General features: G+C 45.1%; 1 protein-coding gene across 1 annotated transcript in view; it reads right to left on the bottom strand.

The window, feature by feature from the left end:
- Positions 1-255: 255 nt before the first annotated feature.
- LOC135542125 (rho GTPase-activating protein 39-like) overlaps positions 256-25,372 on the bottom strand; it is a 50,489-nt gene continuing 25,372 nt past the window's right edge. Inside the window, 9 exon segments of the mRNA XM_064968804.1 lie at positions 256-2,139; positions 2,364-2,533; positions 2,608-2,699; positions 3,465-3,664; positions 4,041-4,114; positions 6,660-6,749; positions 6,946-7,615; positions 9,786-10,471; positions 10,474-11,174. Of these exon segments, the coding sequence (XP_064824876.1) occupies positions 1,945-2,139; positions 2,364-2,533; positions 2,608-2,699; positions 3,465-3,664; positions 4,041-4,114; positions 6,660-6,749; positions 6,946-7,615; positions 9,786-10,471; positions 10,474-11,174 (2,878 nt within the window). The 3' untranslated portion in view covers positions 256-1,944.

Here is a 25,372-nt window from a genome sequence, read left to right as displayed (position 1 = left end):
TTAATTTCCTGCAACTTCTGCATTACATTCTTATGTACAAAAAGATCCACTATATTTGTTTTAATTACCAGGAGGATAAGGACAATGACAAGACAACCATAAAGAACTGAGGACCATGTCGGCCTACTTTACAATACACAGATGGTACAACACATTTGGACAAGACATTAATAAAGGGAATGCTATTAGGCAATAGCCTCAATAACATATACATTTTTTTATACACTTAATCCAGTAAAGGTATGACAACCAGTCTACAATTAAACCTTTATTTTTCTTGAACAATCATTTCATAGAATAACAGAGGGTATGTTCACATAATACACAACACAAACAATGAGTGGTTGAATCAGTACTATTTTCAAAGGCAAGCTTGCAGGAGGGAAATTATGAGTAGTTACAAAATCAAAAAGGTTAATCTTTATCATGGATCATTTGAAAATACAGCCAGAGTTACTGTTACTATTTACAAGCATTATTTACACAGGAAAGCTTCCAGGGAGTGTCTTATCTACATCGTCAGTTTCCTACATCATAGTTTGGATGCATGTGAAATTCAGACCTTCAGTTACAGAGGGAAGCAGAGAGCAGTTATCACTACACCCGTTTTAATAGAACACCAGAGTCAAAATATCTATAGTGAAAAGAAGTGATAGTGTTACTACTTTACACATGTCTTTATGCCTCTTTCAATATTGGTGTATTGCAACAACAAAAAAACATGTATTTTTGGCAACGCACTGGATAAATGCAGTGAAAAGTGTTTTACAGGGTCAGCCATAGTAGTACGGCAACCCTGGAGCAAATTAGGATTAAGTCCCTTGCTCAAGGGCACATCAACAGATTTTTCACATAGTCAGCTCAGGCATTGCAACCAGCGACCTTTCCAGTTACTGGCCCAACGCTCTAACTGCTAGGCTACCTGCTGCCGAATAGATCTTCCATACACACAGTACATACATGTACCAGAATACATTTATAACATCCTCCCTCAGCAGTTGGAAATCAGAGGGTTGTTATTGCACAACACACACTGTTGAGGAGACCACTAAAACGGGCATTTTACACAAGCTCCAAAACACATGGTCTTATTGCTTCCAGTTTGTACTTTGAAATGTACGCTCTGACTGTGGCTCTACTGTAGTCAGACAATAGACTGTGGCTCTATATCAAAATGGCTGTGGTAGAAATTTTAATTTTTTTAGATAAAATCACCAACATAGCAGTGAGACTGATGCAGTCTTGTTGATGGAACGACTAAAAACATCACAGGCACGCTCATTTTTAAATTAGACATTTTTTCTCATTTGTAAATAAGAACTGGAGGCTGAGTCTCTAGAACTCAAACACACACAGACACACATACATACAAGAGGCCAAATAGATATAAGGAGGGGACCCTGGGTCTGTTTCCTGATGACAATGTCCATCCTGTACAAACCATATGAGACTCCTTCTGCACAGCCCATATCCAGCAAAGAAACAATGGCACTTCACATTCAGTTATAAATGTAGGAGGAAAATCTGATTTTACATGCAGTTAAAACAAAGTCATCCAAATGAACTGGATAAAAAGCGGTCCCTATGATGTAAAGTCATTTGTAGTCTTTGTGTGCAATAATTGTGGGGTTTCCATCACATATCACACACAATGTCACCTATGCAGTAGGCACAGATGTATTGTTCTGCAGTCAGAAAGTAGAACAGAGGATGGGTCCACTGTCAAGTGACTGTGTTACGTACAGTACTCAGTGGTGAAACATCTGGTTTCTCTCTTATCTTCTTATGACCCTGCCTTTGAAGACAGAACTGATCAACTCTGGTATTGTTACAGTATGATTTCCAGTGTGTGTGTGTGTTCTGTGATTGGTCAATGGAGTGGGGCGGGCTTCGCAGAGTGAATCGCTCAGTGACACTGGGGCACGTGGTGTCAAGGGAGTCAGTCTACACAACGCCCTCAATGAAACTGGTGTCCAGGTGAACGATGAGCATGCGCAGGAAAGACATCTCCTTGCGTGTGTTCTCAAAGATGATTCGTGGGTCATCAGACTGGCAGCGGAGGCAGTTGGGGGCCATCACCATGGCAAGGTTATTGACATCCATCTTAGTAACAGACACATTAGCAGGCTGAGCAAACACCTGGGGATAATTAGTGTGGGAGAAAGGGTGAAAAATCATTAGGGACTGAAGGCAGAGTGTGTAACTTGAAACAGATTGACTAAGGACAAATTAATGAGTTTGTAGTGATTTGTTCTATTTCAACTTCCTGACCAATGACCACGTCTCCAATGTTGAATACGATAATAGTTGTGTCAGTATGACTGTATTGTATTAGCTGTGGTGTTCTGTGTCGTGGTTATTACCTGCAGGAAGTGGATGAAGTAGCACAGCACCAGTCTGTTGAGCTCAGGCAGACACTGTACAACAGTAATGGCTGCCACAGGGTCGTCATAGTTACTGACACACTGCTTGTAGAAGGCCATGGGGATGAGAGGCTCCTCCAACTCACGATACCACAACTTCATCAGGGAGGCTAGAGGAGACGGGGACAGTGTTAACACTAACTCACACATGCACAGATAATAGCAGAGGTACAGACTAACTCACCAGGTACGTTGGGGTCAGAGAGGTTTTCTGGGATCCGCCATTGGTCGACCTGGAGCTTCAATGCGTTGACTTCATCGATATCTCCAGGCACCCTTCAGAACAAGCGTTCTAATTCAGTATTCAGTTGCACTGCATGGCCACTAGGGGGAACTATAACACCCACTATTACCAATCTACAGGTATGTTCAGTGGCATAGCTTGAAAACCCATTATAACATGGTGAAACGGTTATCATGACACAAACGGCACTGGGAGTATGATGTTGTTAATTGGCGGAATTTGTTTGGATTTAGGGACTGACCATGATAATAACCATGGTGAATAGGCCTGTTCTGTATTAGCTGGAGTAGGAGAAAAAAAAATACAAAAGCTCTTTATCGCCCATGAAACATAACGTTTATGTTGAGAATAAATACTCCTCCAAACAAATTCAAACCTAATAGAATATTCTACAGAAATACAGACCAAACAAAAATACTTACTCACAAATCACAGATATGAGAATAGCTCTAACAACATGATTGAAAGCCCATGGCCTCATGCAAAAACAAAAGTGTAAACATTTTTTTATAAAGTATCAAATGAAACATTGCTGGTCTCCAGGGGCTCTTGAGCAGTGGTATGCAGTGTTTGCTCTGCTGTCCATCTCTTTACAGTAGAGTACACAGGGAATGTTTGCTTTAAACTGTACTGCTTCAGGAGACCACCCACCAAGGCTGGCATACATTTGTCTAGATCCTCACTAGTTCTCCTTTTATGACTGCGACCCTGCTAAACACACAACACAAACCCACACCTCACTGATAAATACACCAAGTCCAATGAGGTGATATGCTGACCCTGTCCATCCATCTCACCTGAAGATGCCCTCAGTCTGGGCCCCTCCCAGTGCCAGGACGTATTGGGAGAGCTGCACCTGTACCCAGGGTAGCTTCCTGTCTGGGAAGAGTTCACTCTGGCGCTCCATCACCTCGTCCAAGGAGCTGCCAAACAGGGAGGGGGTCACGATGGCCCGTCTGCTGTGGTCAATCTCCTCCAGAGTTGGCTTACGAAGACCCTGCAGGGGAGGTTCACAGTGTGACGACTAGGACTATATTTTACACTGTTCATGTATGACTGTTAGTCTATGACTGTTAACATCAAAGATTATATCTGAAATAGACTGTCTTGTGTGTATGTAAGCCCTGTGACTAAGAATCTATCCATGATATGTTTCTGACTAATGTCCATGTTTATCTCTCCAGCATTATTAATATCTTTATCAACATCTGTATTGGTTAGGAACCCTTTGAGTATTAAACAAATAGGGACATTCAGGGTGGGGTTGTGTTTTGACTGCCTTCTCAATTTGGGCATTTTTAAATACCTTTGTGACAAATACTATTTTCCCTCGTCATTCCCTGCCCCTTTGCCATGCTCACTTCTCAACTCACCTTTTTGCCTCCAGTTATGGCCACTTTCTGTAGTTTGCGATAGCAGAACTTTGCATACGTGCTGATGGGCAGACCTGTGACGAGAGAAGGAAGACAGAGCCACTGTAACACTGAGGAATGCAACTCAGTAACCCAACACCATGGGAAATACAGCTCTTACTATAGCTGCACGTCACACCTTCATAGATACGTCTGCTCAGTGAGTGAATCCTCTAAGGAGCCTTGGTTTTCAACCAAAACAACAGATAAAAGGGTTGAACAATTCCTCACTAAATGCACACGCAATTTGTTCCCATAGATGTCAAATATTTCCAAGACAGTAATTGGAGAGATGCTGGCTGTGTGATTCTGGCATAAGGGGATCAGAGCATACACGTCTCAACTGTCCCGGTATAGAAAGAAAAGCTGGGAGAATGGAGCCAGCCAGCCAGCACATCCTGTCCCAGCTGATTCATCAGACAGACACTTAGTACACTGGAGGAAGCAGTACCCCTACCTACAGACCCAAACTCTAGCGGTCTGCCTCGTTCCCTGTACTTGGGTGTATTTTCTGAAGTAAGATACATTTGAGGAATTAAATAATCATGACTGGGCCTCGAAAAGTAATGGAACAAGGCACTCAACAATCATGCTCCAAATTTATGAGCCACTTCCTAAGAGAACCGCATAATTTCCGTACTACAGGCCGTCGTCACTGTGGTAACTCAAATTTACACATAAACAGGTCTCCACTTCCATCCCAGAGCCTCTCTATCACACCCATGGGATCTCAACCATCTCCCTTCCTTCCCAGAGAACTCTCTCAGGTGGCTGAGCCCTGGCCAGATGGAGAATTTTGTGCTGCGATGAAAAATATCCTTCCTGGAATGTTCTCCAGACTGAAAGACCCTGGATTTATAGCAAACAGGTGACTGACTCATGCATGTACACCGCCATCGTTAATCTGTCCCAGTTTGACTGTAATTACAGCTAATTACAGAGATCATAACGATAATTTCCCATTGATCTCAGGGAAAACACACTGTTTTTCCCAAGATTCCCTGAATTAACTAATCATTAGGGGAAGAAAAGCAAGAGTTGGACAACTTTTTTTTACCCAGCCTGAGAGCAGGTTTGAACACCAACGGTGGTCCAAATGAAAATTGTTTTGATAAGGCAAAACAACAACGAAGCAACCAGAGCCCATGAGAAATCACCCCTCAGAGGATTAAGAGGACAAGTCAAAGACTGTAATGATGACACCTGTTAACTTCTGGGTCCAGACGGTCTGCCTATATCTGTTAGATTCTCCCGGGGTATCAGTTTAGTGATGCTACCTCAGCAAAGTTTTTAAACCCAAGTAAGCAAGGCCCGCCTCAGACCAGCCTAGGCTCAAGAAAAGACAAGAGGCCTCCAGTTCCCACACACACACTCCTCCCTCCCACCACTCTGCTCACAGCTGCTCCATGCTGTGGTCACAACACCACCCTTCATTTCAGCTCGTCTATCCAGACAGCAGCTCTCATCATGCTGTTCATGAGGAGGCTTTCCCTTGTGATTGGCTGGTGGGTCCACATCGTGAGCAATGCAATAGCCCTTTGCCTCAAGTCATTATTCCTGCCTCTATCTCAAGACCTCTACAGTGAGTCACTCCCATGAAGGGTAGCCATTCCTCATGGCCTGCGAGTCACTGATTTTGTCCAGTGTGTACAATAGGTTGACGTTACAGTCATTGATGAACAATGTGTGTGGGTTCACCATTGTGGTCACTGCCACTTAGACGGGTAGGTTCCTCTCTGATGACATCATCACAGCTGATATTGTGGGTTGCCCTATAGCAACAAGACTAATGAGTGTGCAGGTTTGGGGCAAAACAGACAGGATTAACTTAGAATCAAAGGATTGTTGACAACATGTCAACTATATTTCCTCTTTGAATGTTTATTGGAAACATACATGCATTTGCAGAATGAGTACTTGTCTCTCAAACATGGTTGAAGTTGTTGTTAGCTAGCCAGGGAATTTAAACAATTTTTAGTAGACATGACACAAGTGAAATCAAGACATGGTATCAATAACAATACAACAAACTGAAACGAGCCACCTACGATTCCCCACGTGACAGCTTCTTGTCATTGTTGCCAGCTATCTTGCTGTTTAGAATCATAACACAGCCTTTTTACCCCTGCGATGCGCGTGCATCATTTTCGTGCCTTTGTCAGGCAATCCGTCTATTGGGGTCAGTGCAGTGAGTAGGCTACCTAAATCACAATGTGGGGCAGCCAGAGAGGAACACTAACATGTCCCCCTATTGTATCTCTATAGAAATTCTCATCCTTCAGCTCCCTTACCACCTCCACTGGTATTTTGTGAAAACCATTTAATACATCTACCAGGGAAGTTCTGCATATTAGCATGGTAGTCAAGTGACAAATCATAACAAATTTCCATTTCTCCAAATTCTTAATCTGCAGTGAGATATGAACCATGTTTGATATGTAATGGCTTCCTACCCATGAGAAAATAAATAAATGATTGGTCTCTCACTTCAGCATTCTCCAACAGACATCCTCCTTAGGAAAACTCACCCCACACTAAACACAAATCTTTATAATGCTGCCTAAGTGATCTCAGACCTACCTTCTTCATCTGTGTTCTGTTTCCGTTTCTTTCTGGACTTTGAGTTCTTCTTCAGCTTCATGTCCTGCTGGTCTAGTATGAACTGAGCCACTGGAAACCAGGAAATAAGGCAAAGGTTAAAAGACAATTCAGAAAATCAAATAACATTCTCGAAGAGCAAACAGGAGAGAAGAGGAGAGGGAAAAAAACACTTCAAAATCCTCACACACATCAAGCTATACCCATCATGCTGATACTGACAGACACGCAGACAGTGACGAAACAAAGAGAGAGAAAGGTGACCCACCCTGTTGCTCAGTTTGAGACTCACGTTTCTTGTCACTGCTCGGATCCGTGTGCCTCTGGATGTATCCCTCCAGGTAGCAGCGGAACTTGGGAGAGGGGGCGAAGAAGGCCAGGCTGACAGCCATCAGCTCCCAGCCTGCAGCCAGGCTCCTAGGGCTGGTGTTGCCTGTGGTCTGCCTCACCAGCTGCACATACAGCTCATCCCTCAGGCCCTGCATGCCCCAGCACTTGGTGACGATGAGCAGGGCGGCGTGGCGACGGTCCAGCCGTGAGGGTCTGTCTCCCATGTAGGCCTGGACCAGCTTGAACATCTCACAGGCTTCCTTTCTCACGGCACGGTCACTGGTCACCAGCATGGGCTTCTTGATGGAGCCGCGGTTCCAGGAGAGCATGTTGGCGATGGAGACACGGCGGCGGAACAGGCCCTGGGTGTGCATGTTCAGGTGCTTGCTGGCCCAGTCCGCCATGCCTGAGGTGTCTGGGGGCGGGGGCTTGCGCAGGGTGGCATAAGAGAGCTGGTGGTAGGAGCCTCCTATTCCTCCTCTTCCTTCTCCCTCTATGTTGTCATGGGAGACGGAGCGTTGGTGATGTGGGCCCAGTGAGCCTGTTCGTCCGTCCACCATACCTTTCTTCCTGCTGTCCAACTGAGCCTTCAGTTCCAGGGTCCCCACCTTCAGGGGAGAGAGAGAGAGAGGGAAAACAGAGGAGAAAAGAGGAAAGAGGGAAAGAGAAAGCGTCAGTGCAGCAGTATGTATGGCTGTCCACAGCTGCAGGCTCCTCAGTGTCGACGAGGCTGCTTTACCTTTGCTCTGCAATGCGAGGGCTCGAGGGGAAATTGTTGCAGGACCGGCAAATACATTTTCTAAAGCCGCGTCCACCAAAAATTCCCCAATATCTAAATGGACCTTTTCGTCAGGAGAAGGTGAGGAGCTTAGAGTGACATGAGAGGCCCTACCTCTGTTCTGCCTGACCCACAGCTCCTTTAAGACTACATGTGCAAATCCTTCATCTGATCCCAAGTGGGATTTCTGCCTATACGGAGCCCTGTCCACAGTCACCGCCCCTCACAGCAAAAACCAAACCAGTAATGCAGCTCTAGTCAGAGAAACATCAAGAAACCCAGGCCAATTCACAGCAGGAATGTACTATCTGAACATAAAACGTTCAGCATATCTCTTTAATTTGACTATGATGTAATATAGTAGTAAAGTGTGCCTAGACCGTATGGATTTGGGTTTGGCGGCACTTCTTTATGGTCATATGGTCTTAATGGTGTTAAATGAGTGGTATGGGTCACTGTTTGAGATCAAATGGAACCACGGGCAAGTTTAACTAGGCAAAGGAACATTTACAGTATGAATGATACATTCTATAATTCCTCTTCTCTTATACACAGATAGCTTACAGATGCCCCATGACATGGTGGTAATTCAACAGCAGAGTTAAATAAAACAAGTCTCTAAAACAGATTTCAGTATCAAATATTCAGAGTTGTATAGATTACACATTGAAAACAGATCACATTTCCATGCTGGCTTTAAACAACTGGGTTCACTGTTTAGTAAAAAAAAAAAAAAAGTAGTAAATGTTCTGCTTCTGAAAGGCTAGACCAATGCAGCCAAAACTTCACATGGGGTACAGCCAACAACCAATAGTGTTTGTGTGTATTCTGTACGAGCAAATCTGTGTGTATCATGATATAACAGCAGGTCTGTAGAACATTTCAGTACAGGATTAGGGGATTGTTTCCTATATTTGTATAAATGCCATTGCTTCAGTACTAACCCCTCATGGCAACGGCCTCTGAACCCCACCCGTGCCCAGCTCTCCCTGCCAAACTTGTGCCATCTGGCCCACAGTGGCCCTCCTTCCTGACCAGGGGGAGCCATGTCCTGGATCTCCCACGCTTGGCCTAGGCTCCTGATACCCAGACAGAGAGCTGGCACAGAGGGACAGGGGCCTGCTGCGTTGGCCAGGTGTAGGACAGTCAGAGGGGGACAGGTAGGGCTAAGCTCACAGGCTCCATGCCTGAGCCATATATTGGTCCAGTGGGGCCCTTGAGCCTGCCGCTCCTGATTAGAATGTTTAAGGTGTTGCATCTTCCCCGGCACCTTATGTTTCTCTCAGTCAGATTCTAATCGCCAGTCTTATGGATTTCAGGAATTATTTTAAATTTCAACTGAACCTCAGACTTATTAGCTCTATAGTTTCATTAGATTCCTGAAACTTCATAAAGACATATGGAGTGGGGTGGGTGAAGTAAGTGCATTGTTGAAAGGGTTTGGGATTATAAAATGGTAGGTTTCATAGCACTGAGGCTTTGCACAAATCATGTGCACCTGTACTAGCCTAATAATTCAAGCTCCTGACAGCAAGCAAGTTATCACTTCTGTCCATCCCATCTGTGTGAATTACTCTGCTTAGTTAAAATACCATTAGTACATTTATCCAGTTTTATAATATGCATAATGACCTAATCTGTCTTTACTCTGTTCAGAAATGTTTAACCTCAGAAAATGGGAGACAAACACAAAACCATGAATTTAAATACTTCTGTTAATGTATTTAACTTGGCATAGAGACGTCCTAAGTATTCTAGCAATAAAAGTAGCCCTGGAAAGGCACCAGCAATGTAACCACCTCCAGACAAAACAAAACAGAATCCAAAGAAAAATAAACTGTTCCACATAAACAGACCACACAACAACAGGCACCAGTCAGAGTTAACTAAGCAGACAAACCAGAACTAATCCATTTATCAGGAGTGGACTTCCAAGGTCTTCCCATATTTCTCCTCTCTCTCACAGCCAGACAGAGACAAATACTGGAGTGTATGCTTACCTCTGAGGGAGGTCCAGGGGTGTCTGGTGAGGAAAGGCCGGCCTGACTGGTGATGCTCTTCTCCAAGGTGTCCACCTTCTCATAGGTCCTCTTCTGCCTACCAGGCATCTCCAGGGGTGGCAGGGCCGGGTTGCCATGATTACCCGCCCTGCTCAGTGAGCGGCTGGCGGAGGGGACGTCTTCTCGTGACGCACACCTTCCTCCTCCTCCATACCACTGCAGGGAGTCCACGGGGGAACGTGTCCGGGGAACTGCGCCCCTCTCGCTAATCTCTGCCCCCAGGCCTCCAGCCTTCATCTCCCTCATGGTGTTGGAGCGGCTCACCACCTCTCTCATCTCCGCCATCAGCCTCTCGTTAAGGGCACACAGCTCTCCGCTGCTGCCCACTGAGCCAGGCCGGCCTCCGGCCCCCAGCCTCCGCCGGCTCTTCCTCCTCAGGCTCGGAGAGGGGCCAGTGGAGTAGCCAGAGTCCTGGTAGGTGGCGGTGGTCTGGGGGCATGGAGGTGTGGGGAAGTCCTGCGAGGCCTGGCTGCTCTGCCTGCTGTGACGAGCCTCCACTGCCCTCAATACACTGGCCTCCAGGGCACGCCATGTCTGCTTCTTCTCCAGGGTCCCTGGCTCCCTCTGCTGCCCCCGTGGCTGGGACTGGGGCTGGGCCAAGAGGGGGTCTGATCGTGGTGTGGGGAGGGGGTGCGGGTGGGACCGGGTGAGGTGGAGAGGAGGCTCTGTTTTGGGTCCACAACAACCATGTGCTTGATGCACTCCAGGCCAGCAGGGCTGTAGTCAGAGGCAGAAGGGTTCCTCTTGTGCCTGGATTCGGAGTGAGAGGAGCCAGGGTGCTGGAGGAGCCTGGGCTTTTGCAGGCTGTGTGTGGGAGTGAGACGGGATAGACCACCAGGCTCATTATGGAGGTGAGCCCCCTCCACCTCCATGTCCACAGGAGGCTCATCATAGATGGGACACTCTTTTCCCGGGTCGTCGTAGAGGTGAGGTGTGGAGGCGTACTGTGGTGACACTGACCTGGGGGTGCTGGGCTGGGACCTGTGACTGCCGGGAGTTTGGGGAGGGTCAGAGGACACCAGACAGAAGCTGCCGTTGCCGGTCTTTCTCAAGTGGTGGGCCTGCCGGGCGTCGGCGGCCATCTTGCCGGAGGGTGCGGTCTTGTAGCCCTGGGTGGAGCAGGAGTGAGCCCCCGGGGTCTTGCTGCTGACGGGGTGGAGGGTGAAGGCCTGGTGGCCGTTGGGCTTGTTGTGTGTGTGTGTGTTGTGGTGGCGGAGCTGCAGGTCCGGGCTAGATGGGCCTCCAGGCTGGATCCGACTGACACTGTTTACTTTAACCAACATTGCTGCCTTAGACCCTGGGGAAGGCTGCCATCTCTGAGAGCGCTCTCTGGAATAGAAAGAGAATAAGGAAAGGATGAGATCTGGGTTTGGATTTAAAGAGATAACTGCAGATAAAAACACACACACACCAGATGACAGTCACCCGAACAAGCAAAGCATTGTCCCGAACTTCAACAAGCCTGTGGTTACTTCTAAATTGTGACCATCAAAAAAATGCTCCACAAATTTAAATTCCAAGCTCAGACAGATTTGGGAAAACTGTGATCAGATTCCTCGCATTCTTCCCCAGACATTTCACTGACCCTCCAAAATACTGCCTTCTAAGTCATAAGACAATATCTCCAGTGTGTGTTGTGCAAACCAACCACCTAAAAAGACACAATTACCATTGCTGTCTGGGTTAGAGGTGTGGAAAACATTTCCTACGTACTGTAAGTGTTTTAAGCATTCTCCTGCTTTGGACCATAACACAGTACCTCCTCCCAAGAGTTGTGACCCATCAATTACACGGACTCAAAACACATTTGGTTAACATTTGAGAAAATGACAAAACACGATAAGATATAAATTCCCAGCTGCCACAGTTCCAAAACACTCACAGACTGAGTAGAGAAGAGTGTATTTGAGAACATACTTGGGGAGCAGAATTACAGTAGAGTCTCCATCTGGCCTGAGGGACTGGAGGTTGACACTCCTCCCTTGCGGCTAACTTCAGACGTCGTCAGAATGCTAATCCAAGCACTGGGAACTAATCTGGTATTAATCTGTTTACACCTCTCTCTAGCTTTCTAACCCTGTAATTCCTGTGGCCCAAGCTTCAGGCCTCATTCATTCCTCAATATCTCACTTAGATCCAACTGCCATCCATCCGTGGTTCAGCAAATAAACCAGTCTATCCATCTGACCAACTGTGACTGAAACAACTATCATACAGCATAAGAGTTATCCGCTAACTTCAAGAATCAAAGGTTGAGCATGCTTTACAGTACTAGCACTACAGACCAAGGATTAGAAAAGCAGAGACTTACCTTCTGCCCTCCTCCCTCTCTACCGTATAGCCAACAACACACTGTAATCAATACTATTAAACCTGCATGGCTCTATCCTTCTGCAGCCAGACATCTAACAGACTGGCCCACTGCACAAATACCTCCTAAGTCTCAGGACAGGAGTTACTGGGGAGCAGGAAGACGACAGAGAAGACCTTCTGTAGTTTGTAACAATACAATAACAACTCCCCTGGGGCTTAAGCTTCTCGGGCCAATGGCAAACTTCCTCACTTCCTTCCTCCCCCCCGCCACTCAACTGCATTCTCTCTTTCCCTCAAACAGTCACGCCACCTCAGTGATTTGAATGTAAACAGGCTCTTCAAATGGTTGAGCAGATATAGCTTCCACAGCCCATAAACAGCTGGGCCTAAGCCACCTGGCAGCCTCCCAGCACAGCCAGCCCTGTCCTTGTGGTGTTGGGAACATTCCTGGGCCTCACCTCCCTCCCCCCTGCTCAGACGCGACAAAAGACCAATCAACAGTGTTTACTGCCCCACACGTGGGTCCAGAGGAGTGGAGACTAGTCACGCGCTGCAGAGTGGTTGGGAGCCACTTCAAACCGGCTGTGTTAGAGCCGCTTTAGTTCTCAACAGTGTGACAGACTGAGGTGGGAGAGCTGAAAACGTGCTGCTGTTGTCTAAACTCTGAAATGCGGGACTCAGGAAGTCCTCCTTCCGTCATGGTCAGGGGCTGGTGATGTCAGTGATGTTACCTCCAGAGGCAGTGTTAAGCAGATTTTTATGATCAAAGATTATGGTCTGATGTTGGTACTAACCTTTGAATTGACTTTAAAAAAATACAGGAACATAAAACTGGCTGTTTTAAAACAGCCAGTTAATAGTTTACTATGGCACAGAATGGGCCACATTACAGTAACCATTAAAAGAGACAAGGAATTTAAGCAAAAGGCCAAAGACCACATGTAACCTAGCAAAATGATCACATGCATCATGCACTCAATGGCTAGTTTATTAGGTACACCCATCAAGTACCGCGTCGGACCCCATTTGCCTCCAGAACAGCCTGAATTTTTCGTGACATGGAAACGTTGCTCAATTGGTATTAGGGGTTACTAACGTGTGCCAGGAAAACATTCACCATACCATTACACTACCACCACCAGCCTGTACCGTTGACACCAGGCAGGATGGGGCCATGGACTCCTACTACTTACGGCCCCAATCCTGACTGCCATCAGCACGACTCAACAGGAACCGGGATTTGTATGACCAGGGAATGTTTTTCCACTCCTCAATTGTCCAGTGTCGGTGATCGTGTGCCCACTGGAGCCACTTCTTTCTGTTTTTAACAAGGACCGATGAGTTGTGTGTTCTGAGATGCCATTCTGCACACCACTGTTATACTGCACCGTTATTGTAAGTCGCTCTGGATAAGAGCGTCTGCTAAATGACTTAAATGTAAATGTAATGTAAATGTTATTTGCCTGTTTGTGGTCTGCTTGTACGATTTTTACCATTTTCTTTCGACCTCATCAACGAGCTGTTTTCGCCCAAAGAACTGCCGCCGAATTCGCACAATTCTCAGGAAACCCTAGACACTCATGCGTGAAAAGCCCAGGAGGCCATCCGTTTCTGAGATACTGGAACCGGCACGCCTTGGCACCGATAATCATACCACGCTGAAAGTTGCTTAGGTCACTCGTTATTCCCATTGTAACGTTCAATCGAACAGTAACGGAATGTCTCGATGCCTGTTTTTTTTATAGCAAGCCACGGTCACGTGACTCACTGTCTGTAGGAGCAAACTATTTTCGTGAACGGGTGGTATACCTAAAAAAACTGGCTGGTGAGTGTACACCCCCACACATATCATAAGGTTACTCTCATTCTCCAGTGGTGATAGGGATGAGTGGTCTGGTTTACCACTGATGACCTTGAGGGGGGTGGGGTTCTACTTCCTATTGCTGAAGCCCCCTGGAGCCTCCCATACAACACAAACAGGAAATGACAAATCTACCATTCATGCTGGAGTAAGGCCGATTGAGAGGGGTGACCTTCACTTATAGGGAGTTTACATGTTGCTAAATTAAACTCAAACAAACACAACGATATATGAAAGAACATTGTCTAAGTCCCTGCACAGCGTCACTACCATTACACTCGACATCCCCATACTACCTGAGTGCTAATTCCAGCTACACGCTAAATGATGTCAGTCCTCTTTAAAAATGTCACCAGTAACAACAGAAACACTATCCTCTGCTTGGATGTTGTTTTGAGGTGAAACCAGAGCAACACAACAGAATGATAAAAGGAAGTTTGGACATGCTGGGTCAAGCTCCTAGCACAGAGCAGAGCTGGGGATTTCATCTGGCTTTGTGGTTGTTGTTCACTTGTCATTGTCACACCACAGCCAGGGTGGCACAGCCAGGCTAGTGTTCAGCCCTCCAGCATCGGCTCATTATTTTGTTTGTTAGCACAAACAGTTGGTGCGCAATAGATGATTATCCCAATCACATCTGGCTTCATGCCAATGGCCACAGTTGATATAAGCTTTCCTCACTGTAGCAGTCCTAATCCAACTATAATTTACCACCAACAACCTCTTGCGTAGTTAAATAAAATAATAAATACCACCCAACCAGAATGATCTCACTTCTAAAACAGTGAGACAGAATAAGAAAGCAGTGGTTAGAAAATAGGGTGAAGTGAGAGAGAGAGCGAGAGAAAGAGAGACCGAGAGAAAGAGAGAGTGAGAGAAAGAACGAGAAGGGGATTTGTCGTGGGAGAGTGCCGTCAGGGAATGAGCAGGAACGTTGGCATTCCTCAGAGGTCTCATTCAGGGGCCCCAGGCCGGGGAGCCTATAGACAATGCCTGGCTCTGCTATTGTCACGGCAACACCCCTCTGTGGAGCAGAGTCCCATTTAAAGACTATCTACAGATTCTCTCAAGCAGACGTAAACACTTACCTAACATCGGTATGGCAGTGCTGAGCTTACTGGCTCATTGACACTGTCAACATGTTTGCTTTACCACAATCATAAAAAGAGCCTGTGTTATAGCCCTGTGTTTCATCACACTGACCACATTGGCTGTTGGGTACTTTTCAAATAATGCAATAAATTATATGCCACGGAATATAAAAAAATACATTACCGGTATTCAGACAAAAACAGCACTCATTTTCAAAATCTATAACATACCCCAACCAGAAGCCATGGATTACAGGCAACATTCGCACTGCCGCTTTCAAGGAGCGGGACTATAACCTGGAAGCTAATAAGAAATCCCGCTATGCCCTCCAACGAACCATCAAACAGGCCAAGCGTCAATACAGGACTAAGATCGAATCGTACTACACCGGCTTCGACGCACATCGGATGTGGCAGGGCTTGCGAACTATTACAGACTACAAAGGGAAGCACAGTCAAGAGATGCCCAGTGACACGAGCCTACCAGATGAGCTAAATAACTTCTATGCTCGCTTTGAGGCAAGTAACACTGAAACATCGATGAGAGCATCAGCTGTTCCGAATGACTGTGTGATCACGTTCTCCATAGCCAATGGGAGTGAGACCTTTAAACAGGTCAACATTTACAAGACCGCCAGGCCAGACGGATTACCAGGACGTGTACTCCAAGCATGCGCTGACCAACTGGCAAGTGTCTTCACTGACATTTTCCATCTCTCCCTGTCTGGGTCTGTAATACCAACATGTTTCAAGCAGACCAAAGTCCCTGTGTCCAAGGACACTAAGGTAACCTGCCTGAATGTCTGTAGCCATGAAGTGCTTTGAAAGGCTGGTCATGGCTCACATCAACACCATTATCCTAGAAACCATAGATTCACTCCAATTTGCATACCACACCAGGAAATCCACATATGATGCAATCCCTATTGCACTCCACACTGCCCTTTCACACCTGGACAAAAGGAACACCTATGTGAGAATGCAATTCATTGACTACAGCTCAGCATTCAACACCATAGTGCGCTCAAAGCTCAACACTAAGCTAAGGACCCTGGGACTAAACACCTCCCTCTGCAACTGGATCCTGGACTTCCTGACAGGCTGACCACAGGTGGTAAGGGTAGGTAACAACACATCCGCTGATCTTCAACACTAGGGCCCCTCAGGGGTGCGTGCTCAGTCCCCTCCTGTACTCCCTGTTCACTCATGACTGCAGGGAAAACTCCAACACCCTCATTAAGTTTGCCGATGACACAACAGTGGTAGGCCTTATCACCGACAACAATGAGACAGCCTATAGGAAGAAGTTCAGAGATCTGACCGTGTGGTGCAAGGACAACCACCTCTCTCAATGTGATCAAGACAAAGAAAATTGTGGACAACAGGAAAAGGAGGACCAAGCACACCCCCATTCTCATCGACGGGGCTGTAGTGGAGCAGGTTGAGAGCTTCAGGTTCCTTGGAGTCCACAGAGGTCGACCGATTATGATTTTTCAACGCCGATACCAATTATTGGAGGACCAGAAAAATCCAGATACCAATTTATTTTATTTGTAATAATTACAATTACAATAATACTGAATGAACACTTATTTTAACTTAACAGAATACATCAATAAAATCAATTTGGCCTCAAATAAATAATGAAATGTGTTCAATTTGGTTTAAATAATGCAAAAACAATGTGTTGGAAAAGAAAGTAAAAGTGCAATATGTGCCATGTAAGAAAGCTAACATTTAAGTTCCTTGCTCAGAACATTGAAACATATGAAAGCTGGTGGTTCCTTTTAACATGAGTCTTCAATATTCCCAGGTAAGAAATTTTAGGTTGTAGTTATTATAGGACTATTTCTCTCTATACATGTGTATTTCATATACCTTTGACAATTGGATGTTCTTCTAGGCACTTTAGTATTGCCAGTGTAACAGTATAGCTTTCGTCCCTCTCCTCGCTCCTACCTGGGTTCGAACCAGGAACACATTGACAGCCACCCTCGAAGCAGCGTTACCCATCGCTCCACAAAAGCCGCGGCCCTTGAGAGAGCAAGGGGAACAACTAGTCCAAGTCTCAGAGCGAGTGACGTTTGAAACGCTATTAGTGCGCACCCCGCTAACTAGCAAGCCATTTCACATTGGTTACACCAGCCTAATCTCGGGAGTTGATAGGCTTGAAGTCATAAACAGCGCAATGCTTGAAGCATTGCGAAGAGCTGCTGGCAAAGACACGAAAGTGCTGTCTGAATGAATGCTTACGAGCCTGCTGGTGCCTACCATTGCTCAGTCAGACTGCTCTATCAAATCATATAATTAAGTCTAACATAATAACACACAGAAATACGAGCCGTAGGTCATTAATATGGTCGAATCCGGAAACTATCATCTCGAAAACAAAACGTTTATTCTTTCAGTGAAATACGGAACGGTTCCGTATTTTATCTAACAGGTGGCATCCATAAATCTAAATATTCCTGTTACATTGCACAACCTTCAATGTTATGTCATAATTACATAAAATTCTGGCAAATTAGCCCAAACTGTTGCATATACCCTGACTCTGCGTGCAATGAATGCAAGAGAAGTGACACAATTTCACTTGGTTAATATTGCCTGCTAACCTAGATTTATTTAAGCTAAATATGCAGGTTTAAAAATATATACTTGTGTATTTTAAGAAAGGCATTGATGTTTATGGTTAGGTACACGTTGGAGCAACGCCAGTCCTTTTTCGCAAATGCACACCGCATCAATTATATGCAACGCAGGACACGCTAGATAAACTGTGGATTAACAAAAGGCTAAACTGTTTTCCTATATTGCACTTGTGATTTCATGAATATGAATATTTATTAGTAATATTATTTGCCTGTGGCGCTATGCTATTCAGCGGTTGCTGATGAAAATGATCCCGCGACAGCAATGGGTAGCGGGATCATTTTAGGGGGCAGCATTTTCACTTTTGGATATTATCATGTGGCATCATCATGTTGTGGGGGTGCTTTGCTGAAGGAGGGACTGGTGCACTTCACAAAATAGATGGCATCATGAGGAAGGAAAATTATGTGGATACATTGAAGCAACATCTAAAGACATCAATCAGGAAGTTAAAGCTTGGTCGCAAATGGGTCTTCCAAATGGACAATGACCCCAAGCATACTTCCAAAGTTGTGGCAAAATGGCTTAAGGACAACAAAGTCAAGGTATTGGAGTGGCCAACACAAAGCGCTGACCTCAATCACATAGAAAATCTGGGGGCCGAACTGAAAATGCGTGTGCGAGCATGGAGGCCTACAGCGCTGACTCAGTTACACCAGCTCTGTCAGGAGGAATGGGCCAAAGTCCACCCAATTTATTGTGGGAAGTTTGTGGAAGGCTACCCGAAACATTTGACCCAAGTTAAAAGGCAATGCTACCAAATACTAATTGAGTGTATGTAAACTTCTGACACACTGGGAATGTGATGAAAGAAATAAAAGCTGAAATTAATCAATCATTCTCTCAACTATTATTCTGACATTTCAAATTCTTAAAATAAAAGTAGTGATCACAACTGACCTAAAACAGGGATTTTTTACTGGGATTAAATGTCAGATATTGTGAAAAACTAAGTTTAAATGAATTTGCCTAGGTGTATGTAAACTTCCGACATCAACTGTAAATGTCTTGGAATGGCCTCAAAGCCCAGACCTCAATCCAATTGAGAATCTGTGGTATGACTTAAAGATTGCTGTACACCAGCGGAACCCATCCAACTTGAAGGAGCGGGAGCATTTTTGTCTTGAAGAATGGGCAAAAATCCCAGTGGCTTGATGTGCCAAGCTTATAGAGACATACCACAAGAGACGTGCAGCTGTAATTGCTGCAAAGGGTGGCTCTACAAAGTATCGACTTTGGGGGGGGTGAATATTTAAGCACGCTCAAGTTCAGTTCTCGTCTTATTTCTTGTTCACAATAAAACATTTTGCATCGTCAAAGTGGCATGTTGTGTGAATCAAATGATACTACCCCCCAAAAAACTGTTTTAATTCCAGGTTGTAAGGCAACAAAATAGGAAAAACGCCAAGGGGGGTGAATACTTTCACAGCTTCTACCCCCAAGCCATAAGACTCCTGAACAGCAAATCAAAAGGCTACCCTTTTGCAAATACCCAAAAGACTATTTGCATTGCTCCCCCCACCCTGCTGCTACTCTGTCATTATCTATGCATAGTCATTTTAATAACTCTACCTACATGTACATATTACCTCAACTATTTTTATCTACTGCTGCTCTTTAATTATTTGTAATTATTATCTTACTTGTTTTTAAGGTATTTTCTTAAACTGCATTGTTGGTTAAGGGCTTGTAAGTACACTGGTTGTATTCGGCACATGTGACAAATAAAATTTGACTTAACACATTCACTTGTTTTCCATAGAGACACACACATTCCTTAAGGCCTTGGCTAACATGTGAGATGTTAGGTAACGCCGAAGGTTGAAATTAAGTTAGAATCCTTTGGAGCCCAACTGGGTAATTCGATTGGGTTATGGCGCAGCAAATCAACTTAACGGTCAGCGAATTTCAATTTGTCTCGGCAGCTCTGGTGTCATACGCCCCTGACCACTGCTCCTACCTCCACGGAGTGTGATTGTGGTAGGAAAAGCCAGCTAAATATACATATTAAGCTATTTGCAAGAAATGTTCTTTCTTTCCTTCCTGGAATAACCATGGTTGTAAAAACCATCAGCTGAGTCACTGGTGGATAGGGATATGGATGGGGAAGTACCCCTAAAATACAAGCCCCTGGGAATAGTAGGGGTCTCAAAACAGGGGCTGTTATCGTCATCCCGTCAGACAGGAAGAGGAAATGAGGTCCTATAGGCCAGGCTCTGAACACAAACACCTCAGAGCTTGGGCCAATGAGATCATTGCAATCTGCGTAGAAGAAGGATACAAGACAAAGATCAATTTCCAACAGTGACCTCATTGTTTGACACAAACGTCATCAGAAACCAACATTTGAGGAATATCCCAATGCAAAAGTGATACACAATATATACAAAAGTATGTGGACACGCCTTCAAATTAGTGGATTCGGCTAGTTCATCCACACCTGTTGCTGACAGGTGTACACAATCGATTACACTGCCATGCCATCTCCATAGACAAACATTGGCAGTAGAATGGCCTTACTGAAGAGCTCAGTGACTTTCAACTTGGCACTGTCATAGGATGTCACCTTTCTAACAAGTCAGTTCATCAAATTTCTGCTCTGCTAGAGCTGCAGCGGTCAACTGTAAGTGCTGTTATTGTGAAGTGGAAAGGACTAGCAGCAACAACGGCTCAGACGCGAAGTGGTAGGTCACACAAGCACACAGAACGGGACCGCCAAGTGCTGAAGCACATAAAAATAGTCTGTCCTTGGTTGAAGCACTCACTACAGAGTTCCAAACGGATTCCGGAAGTAACGTCAACACAAGAACTGTTCGTTGGGAGCTTCATGAAATGGGTTTCCATGGCCGAGCAGCCTCACACAAGCCTAAGATCCCAATGCGCAATGTCAAGCATCAGCTGGAGTGATGTAAAGCTCCCCGGCCATGGGACTGTGGAGCAGTGGAAACGCATTGTCTGGAGTGATCAATCACGCTTCGCCATCTGGCAGTCCAACGGACGAATCTGGGATGAATTGGAATGCCGACTGCGAGCCAGGCCTAATCATCCAACATCAGTGCCCCACCTCACTAATGCTTGTGTCTGAATGGAAGCAAGTCCCCGCAGCAATGTTCCAACATCCAGTGGAAAGCCTAAAGGGGGAACCAATTCCATATTAATGCCCATGGTTTTGTAATGAGATGTTCGACGAGCAGGTGTCCACAGCATACTTTTGGTCATGTAGTCTAGGAACCCCACAACAGAGACAACCCAAGCAGGAGTAGCAGAGCGATGGGGACCTGCAGGGACACCTCTGAGGTTAAAGACCCAGCTGTCATCATGAGACAGCTGAACGCAACTCCCTGATCTGAGACACCATGTCTACCAGCTGCACATACCACCCACTACCACCCTACCCTACGCCGTCTCCCCACCCAGCTAGGAGGCACTGGGGCTGGGGACAGACACCGGGACCCCTGGTTTCCAGACTGTAGGACATGGTGACAGAGAGAGACCATCCCAGTGTGGGGTCAAAGAGAAACGCCTGTGGAAACTGAACTGTGCTTCTACATGTGTTCATATGGAACCAGATACAGCGTCAGAACACACTCCTTGGATTACAGTAATACAAATCCCACATCCTCTCAATCACACATCCTCTTAACACTGATCTGGAGGTGCGCCACAGGAGCCACAGAACCAACATGCTCACATTGCTGACTTTCATAGTCGAGGTTAATGGATCCTTTAGGTCAACCGATACGCATGCTTGTCATGCCAGAGACTAGTGCACATGGTGGCACTGGCCGTTTATCAGAGCAATGAAAGGCTTCTCAGCATAGAAATCTGTACATGAAGACATCTAGGTCCAGTAACATGGTAATGCTTAGATCAGGTTTAAAATAAAACCAGAGCTTGGACTTGCTGTTCTAGTTTTAAAAAATTATTTAAAAAAGTAGGTCTGTAATCTAGTTTTTTTGAGGACACCATAAAACTTTTACTTTACAAGGGAGAGAGTGTAAACTGGGACAGAGAGAAAGAAATAAGGACAGTCACAACAAGCACCAGCCACCCAGACCCATTTAACCAGATGCTTAAAGTTCAACATAGTACTTTTTAACTGGAAAAATGACACAATAAGAATGACTTCAGTCAACATCTGGCAAGAACTAAGAAATGATCTTACCAAGCCCAGAGATAAAAAAGAGAACAAGTCTTATTCCCGATGTCTTTAAAGCGCTGCTGTTAGTCCCATCCACCGATTGCACAGACAGATGAAAGTGTTAGAGCCTGTGTCAGACCTAGAAACATCCAGTCAACATGTGACTCATTTAAACTCAACTATTTCAACCACAGACTCCTCCTCAATGTACTGGTGATATACTTACTATTGACTCAGAGTGAGGCACATGTGATGATAACCAGGTTGGATTTACTTTTGCTTTCATTCGCAGAGCTGAGTAGGGAAGGTTTGAATCTTCATCAAAATAAGAGACTCAGGGCTTCATTAATTTGGCTACGTAAGGAATAGCGCCTGAAATCTGGATACCATTAGCTATATCTTGACACAAAAAGAATGTCTTTACAGGCTATATGTCAACATAGAAATGTCTATATAATAGATATCTATTTCATGAGAATCTCTAGGTAGACTTACACACGTTGTGCAATGGCGATTGCGCACTGATCCGTAACAACACAAGTGTGTTTGATCTTCGCCTGACTGCCTTGGATTGAATCGTTTTAGTCTTTTGAGTGTAGCTATATCATTAGCGGCTAATGAAAAGGCACATACTATTCTTTTGGTAACTTAGTTCACTATTCACCATACCTTCACTTCCTCTTCAGAGATCATAGATCAGTTGCCCCTAGGGCCACTTGTGATTAACGGAGGGCCTTTCTTCCTTTTGTGGCCCATTCTAACCCTGGGGCAACCCACAGGATAATGGGTTGCTATGACCCATATGTAAACCACCCCAAGTCACTTCTGGGTTACCTTACACATCTCTGTCGTGCCTTTAACAAGTAGGGCACTTCCCCTACAGTTCATCTGTCCCATGGAACTCCAAAACACTACAGGACAAGCTACAGGGCAAGCTAACCCAACTTCTACCCACATGCATCCCCTCTACATACACACACGTCATCTGTTCCCCATTCGACCTTACGCAATCAGGGTCAGAGGTCAGAGGGTAGGAGAGTCTTGCTGGCCATGGCGAGGTCCTCCACATGGCTGAGGTTTGAAACCCAGGACCTAGGCAGAGAGCAGGGGCCAGGGGGAAGTGAAGAGACACACAGACAACTATAGGAACAGCAGTCTCCCGTTTAAAACTAACTGGAACACACTTGACCCCAAGCTACCCATGTTATATTCAGCCCCACTCTCCCTTATACACTCACAGCCAATTGCGGAGCAGTAAGGTGCATTTAACCATTCAGCTATTAAAAAATTATTGGTTTAAAATGGTGCAGTTCCCGCATATTTAGGAGTTGATAATAAATAATAAATGAATAAATAAAGTGGTAACGGGATGCTGGGAACCCTCTCTTTCTAACAAAGGCCATTAAACCAACTGTTTTCCCCATGATTGCAGTATGAATTGTTGTGCATTGACTGCTTGTCAGAATGCATGTTTCCCTCCCTATGGTACTCGCAACTTCAATGTGCCTTGAGAGGAATATTCATCTCGCACAGAATGCACAACAACAAACCGACTAGGTAAATAGATCAACTATGGACTTGTCTGGATTTTCTATTCATTACTCATTTATTTTGCAAGGGAGAATTAAACGTGTACTCTTCTAGTATCTTCAAAGTGTGCCCCGGCTGTTCCATATTTGTTTGCGCGGTGGCAATGAGCTTGCAAGGGCGCAGCGCCACAACTAAATGACTGCAGCGGAAACACTGCATCTGTTGTGAAATCCACAATCCAGTACAGAGGTCGTAAGCAAGGTGATCGCCAACCATTTACTGTTTAAAAAGATCAGAATCCCTTACTCTAGTTCTTCTGGACATGTTGACCTAAGGAGTTTAAGGCATTTTCCTGATTAGCTGTACAGGGTCCCAGGCCATGTGATAAGAGTAACAGATTTAATGTGTGTGAGCGAGAGAAAAAGCTGTATAAACTAAACAGTGCTTAGGATAACACAGTTGGTGTGTAAACACAGGGTTTCCCAAAGTCGGTCCTGAGTCCCCATCTGGGTGCTCGTTTTGGTTTTTGCCTTTGTACTACACAGCTGATTCAAATAATCAAAGCTTGATGATGAATTGGTTCATTTGATCAGCTGTGTAGAGCTTGGGCAAAAACCAAAACATGCACCAAGGAGGGGCCCCAGGACAGAGTTTGGGAAACCGTGTGTTAACAGGCAGATAGATATTGTATGACCACTCCTCCAATGTATTTATAGAACTAAAAGGAAACTGGGATTGGAACAACTGATTGTCAAGTTTCCTCTGAACACTTTTCTCTCAAACGTCATCATCAATCATCAACTGTTGAAATGCACATGAATTTCTGAACAGATTCAACAAAGTAAGAAAAGGGAACTTGGTCAAACTGAAGTAGACATTATGCACACATAGCTGAATGTCAAGAAACTCCATGTTCAGCATGGAATACATGAATGCCCAGACCACTTCTGTCCTGGAATATAAATGAATGATGCTTCTGTAAAAAGAGCGTACACTAGACCAATAGAGCACTACATGCCCTACGAAGTCTTCCACACTACTGAACTGGCAGAGCCTTCCACACTACTGAACTGGCAGAGCCTTCCACACTACTGAACTGGCAGAGCCTTCCACACTACTGAACTGGCAGAGTTTCTTAAAGGAAAATGTCAAAACAATTCTACTTCATACTCATCTCCAGCACCTCCCCAACATCAACATATGTGAGAACTGCAAGTTTCTATGTTTTGTATTACAAAAGGAAGATGAGCGTTGAATCGTGGTTTTAACCAATTATGAGTAGGTGTTACATAATAATTGGTTCATGATGTCATTGGAAACAGTTCCTCTATATTTTTTACTCCAAAACATAGAAACGCACCATTTGTATACTGTAGGTTGATGTTGGGGTGGTGCTGGAGAATATGAAGTTGAAAATGTTTGAAATGTCCCTTTGATCATGACTAGGCTCAGCTATTAATCAGCCAGACAGTGAAGACGAGAAGAGCACAGGTCCCGAAATGTTCCTCTCCAACCCCAAACATGAAACAAACTCTGTTTTCATCCATTTATTGTTTGTCACATTCCATCTTCTCTCCTCATTGCATGGTGGGATCTAATTACAAGCCCAGAGAGAGAGACCAGTGAAAACCACCATATGGCTAAGTGGGGTGCAAAGCCCAGAAGAGTTTAAGACTCTTCAGCTCCACCCAGAGACACAGATGCCCATTGTTTTGGGGAGACATGGAGACTTCTGGGAAACATTGACTCATTAGGGATGACTGCAGAGTGGTGGAGATTCCTGGGGAGTAAATGCTTCTAAAAAGGATGGAATGTCAAAGAGTCAGGCAGGCTGTACCTCCAACCGGGCCTTCGGACAGCAATGGGTGAGCAATTAGTTCCCCTTCTACCTTACGCAATCAGGGTCAGAGGGTAGGATAGTCCTTCTGACCCCAGCGAG

This window comes from Oncorhynchus masou, chromosome 6 (genome assembly GCF_036934945.1).
Source record: "Oncorhynchus masou masou isolate Uvic2021 chromosome 6, UVic_Omas_1.1, whole genome shotgun sequence".
In the NCBI taxonomy this organism is placed as follows: domain Eukaryota; kingdom Metazoa; phylum Chordata; class Actinopteri; order Salmoniformes; family Salmonidae; genus Oncorhynchus; species Oncorhynchus masou.
The sequence above is the reverse complement of the archived record's forward strand: the minus strand, read 5'-3'. Positions and strand labels throughout refer to the sequence as shown.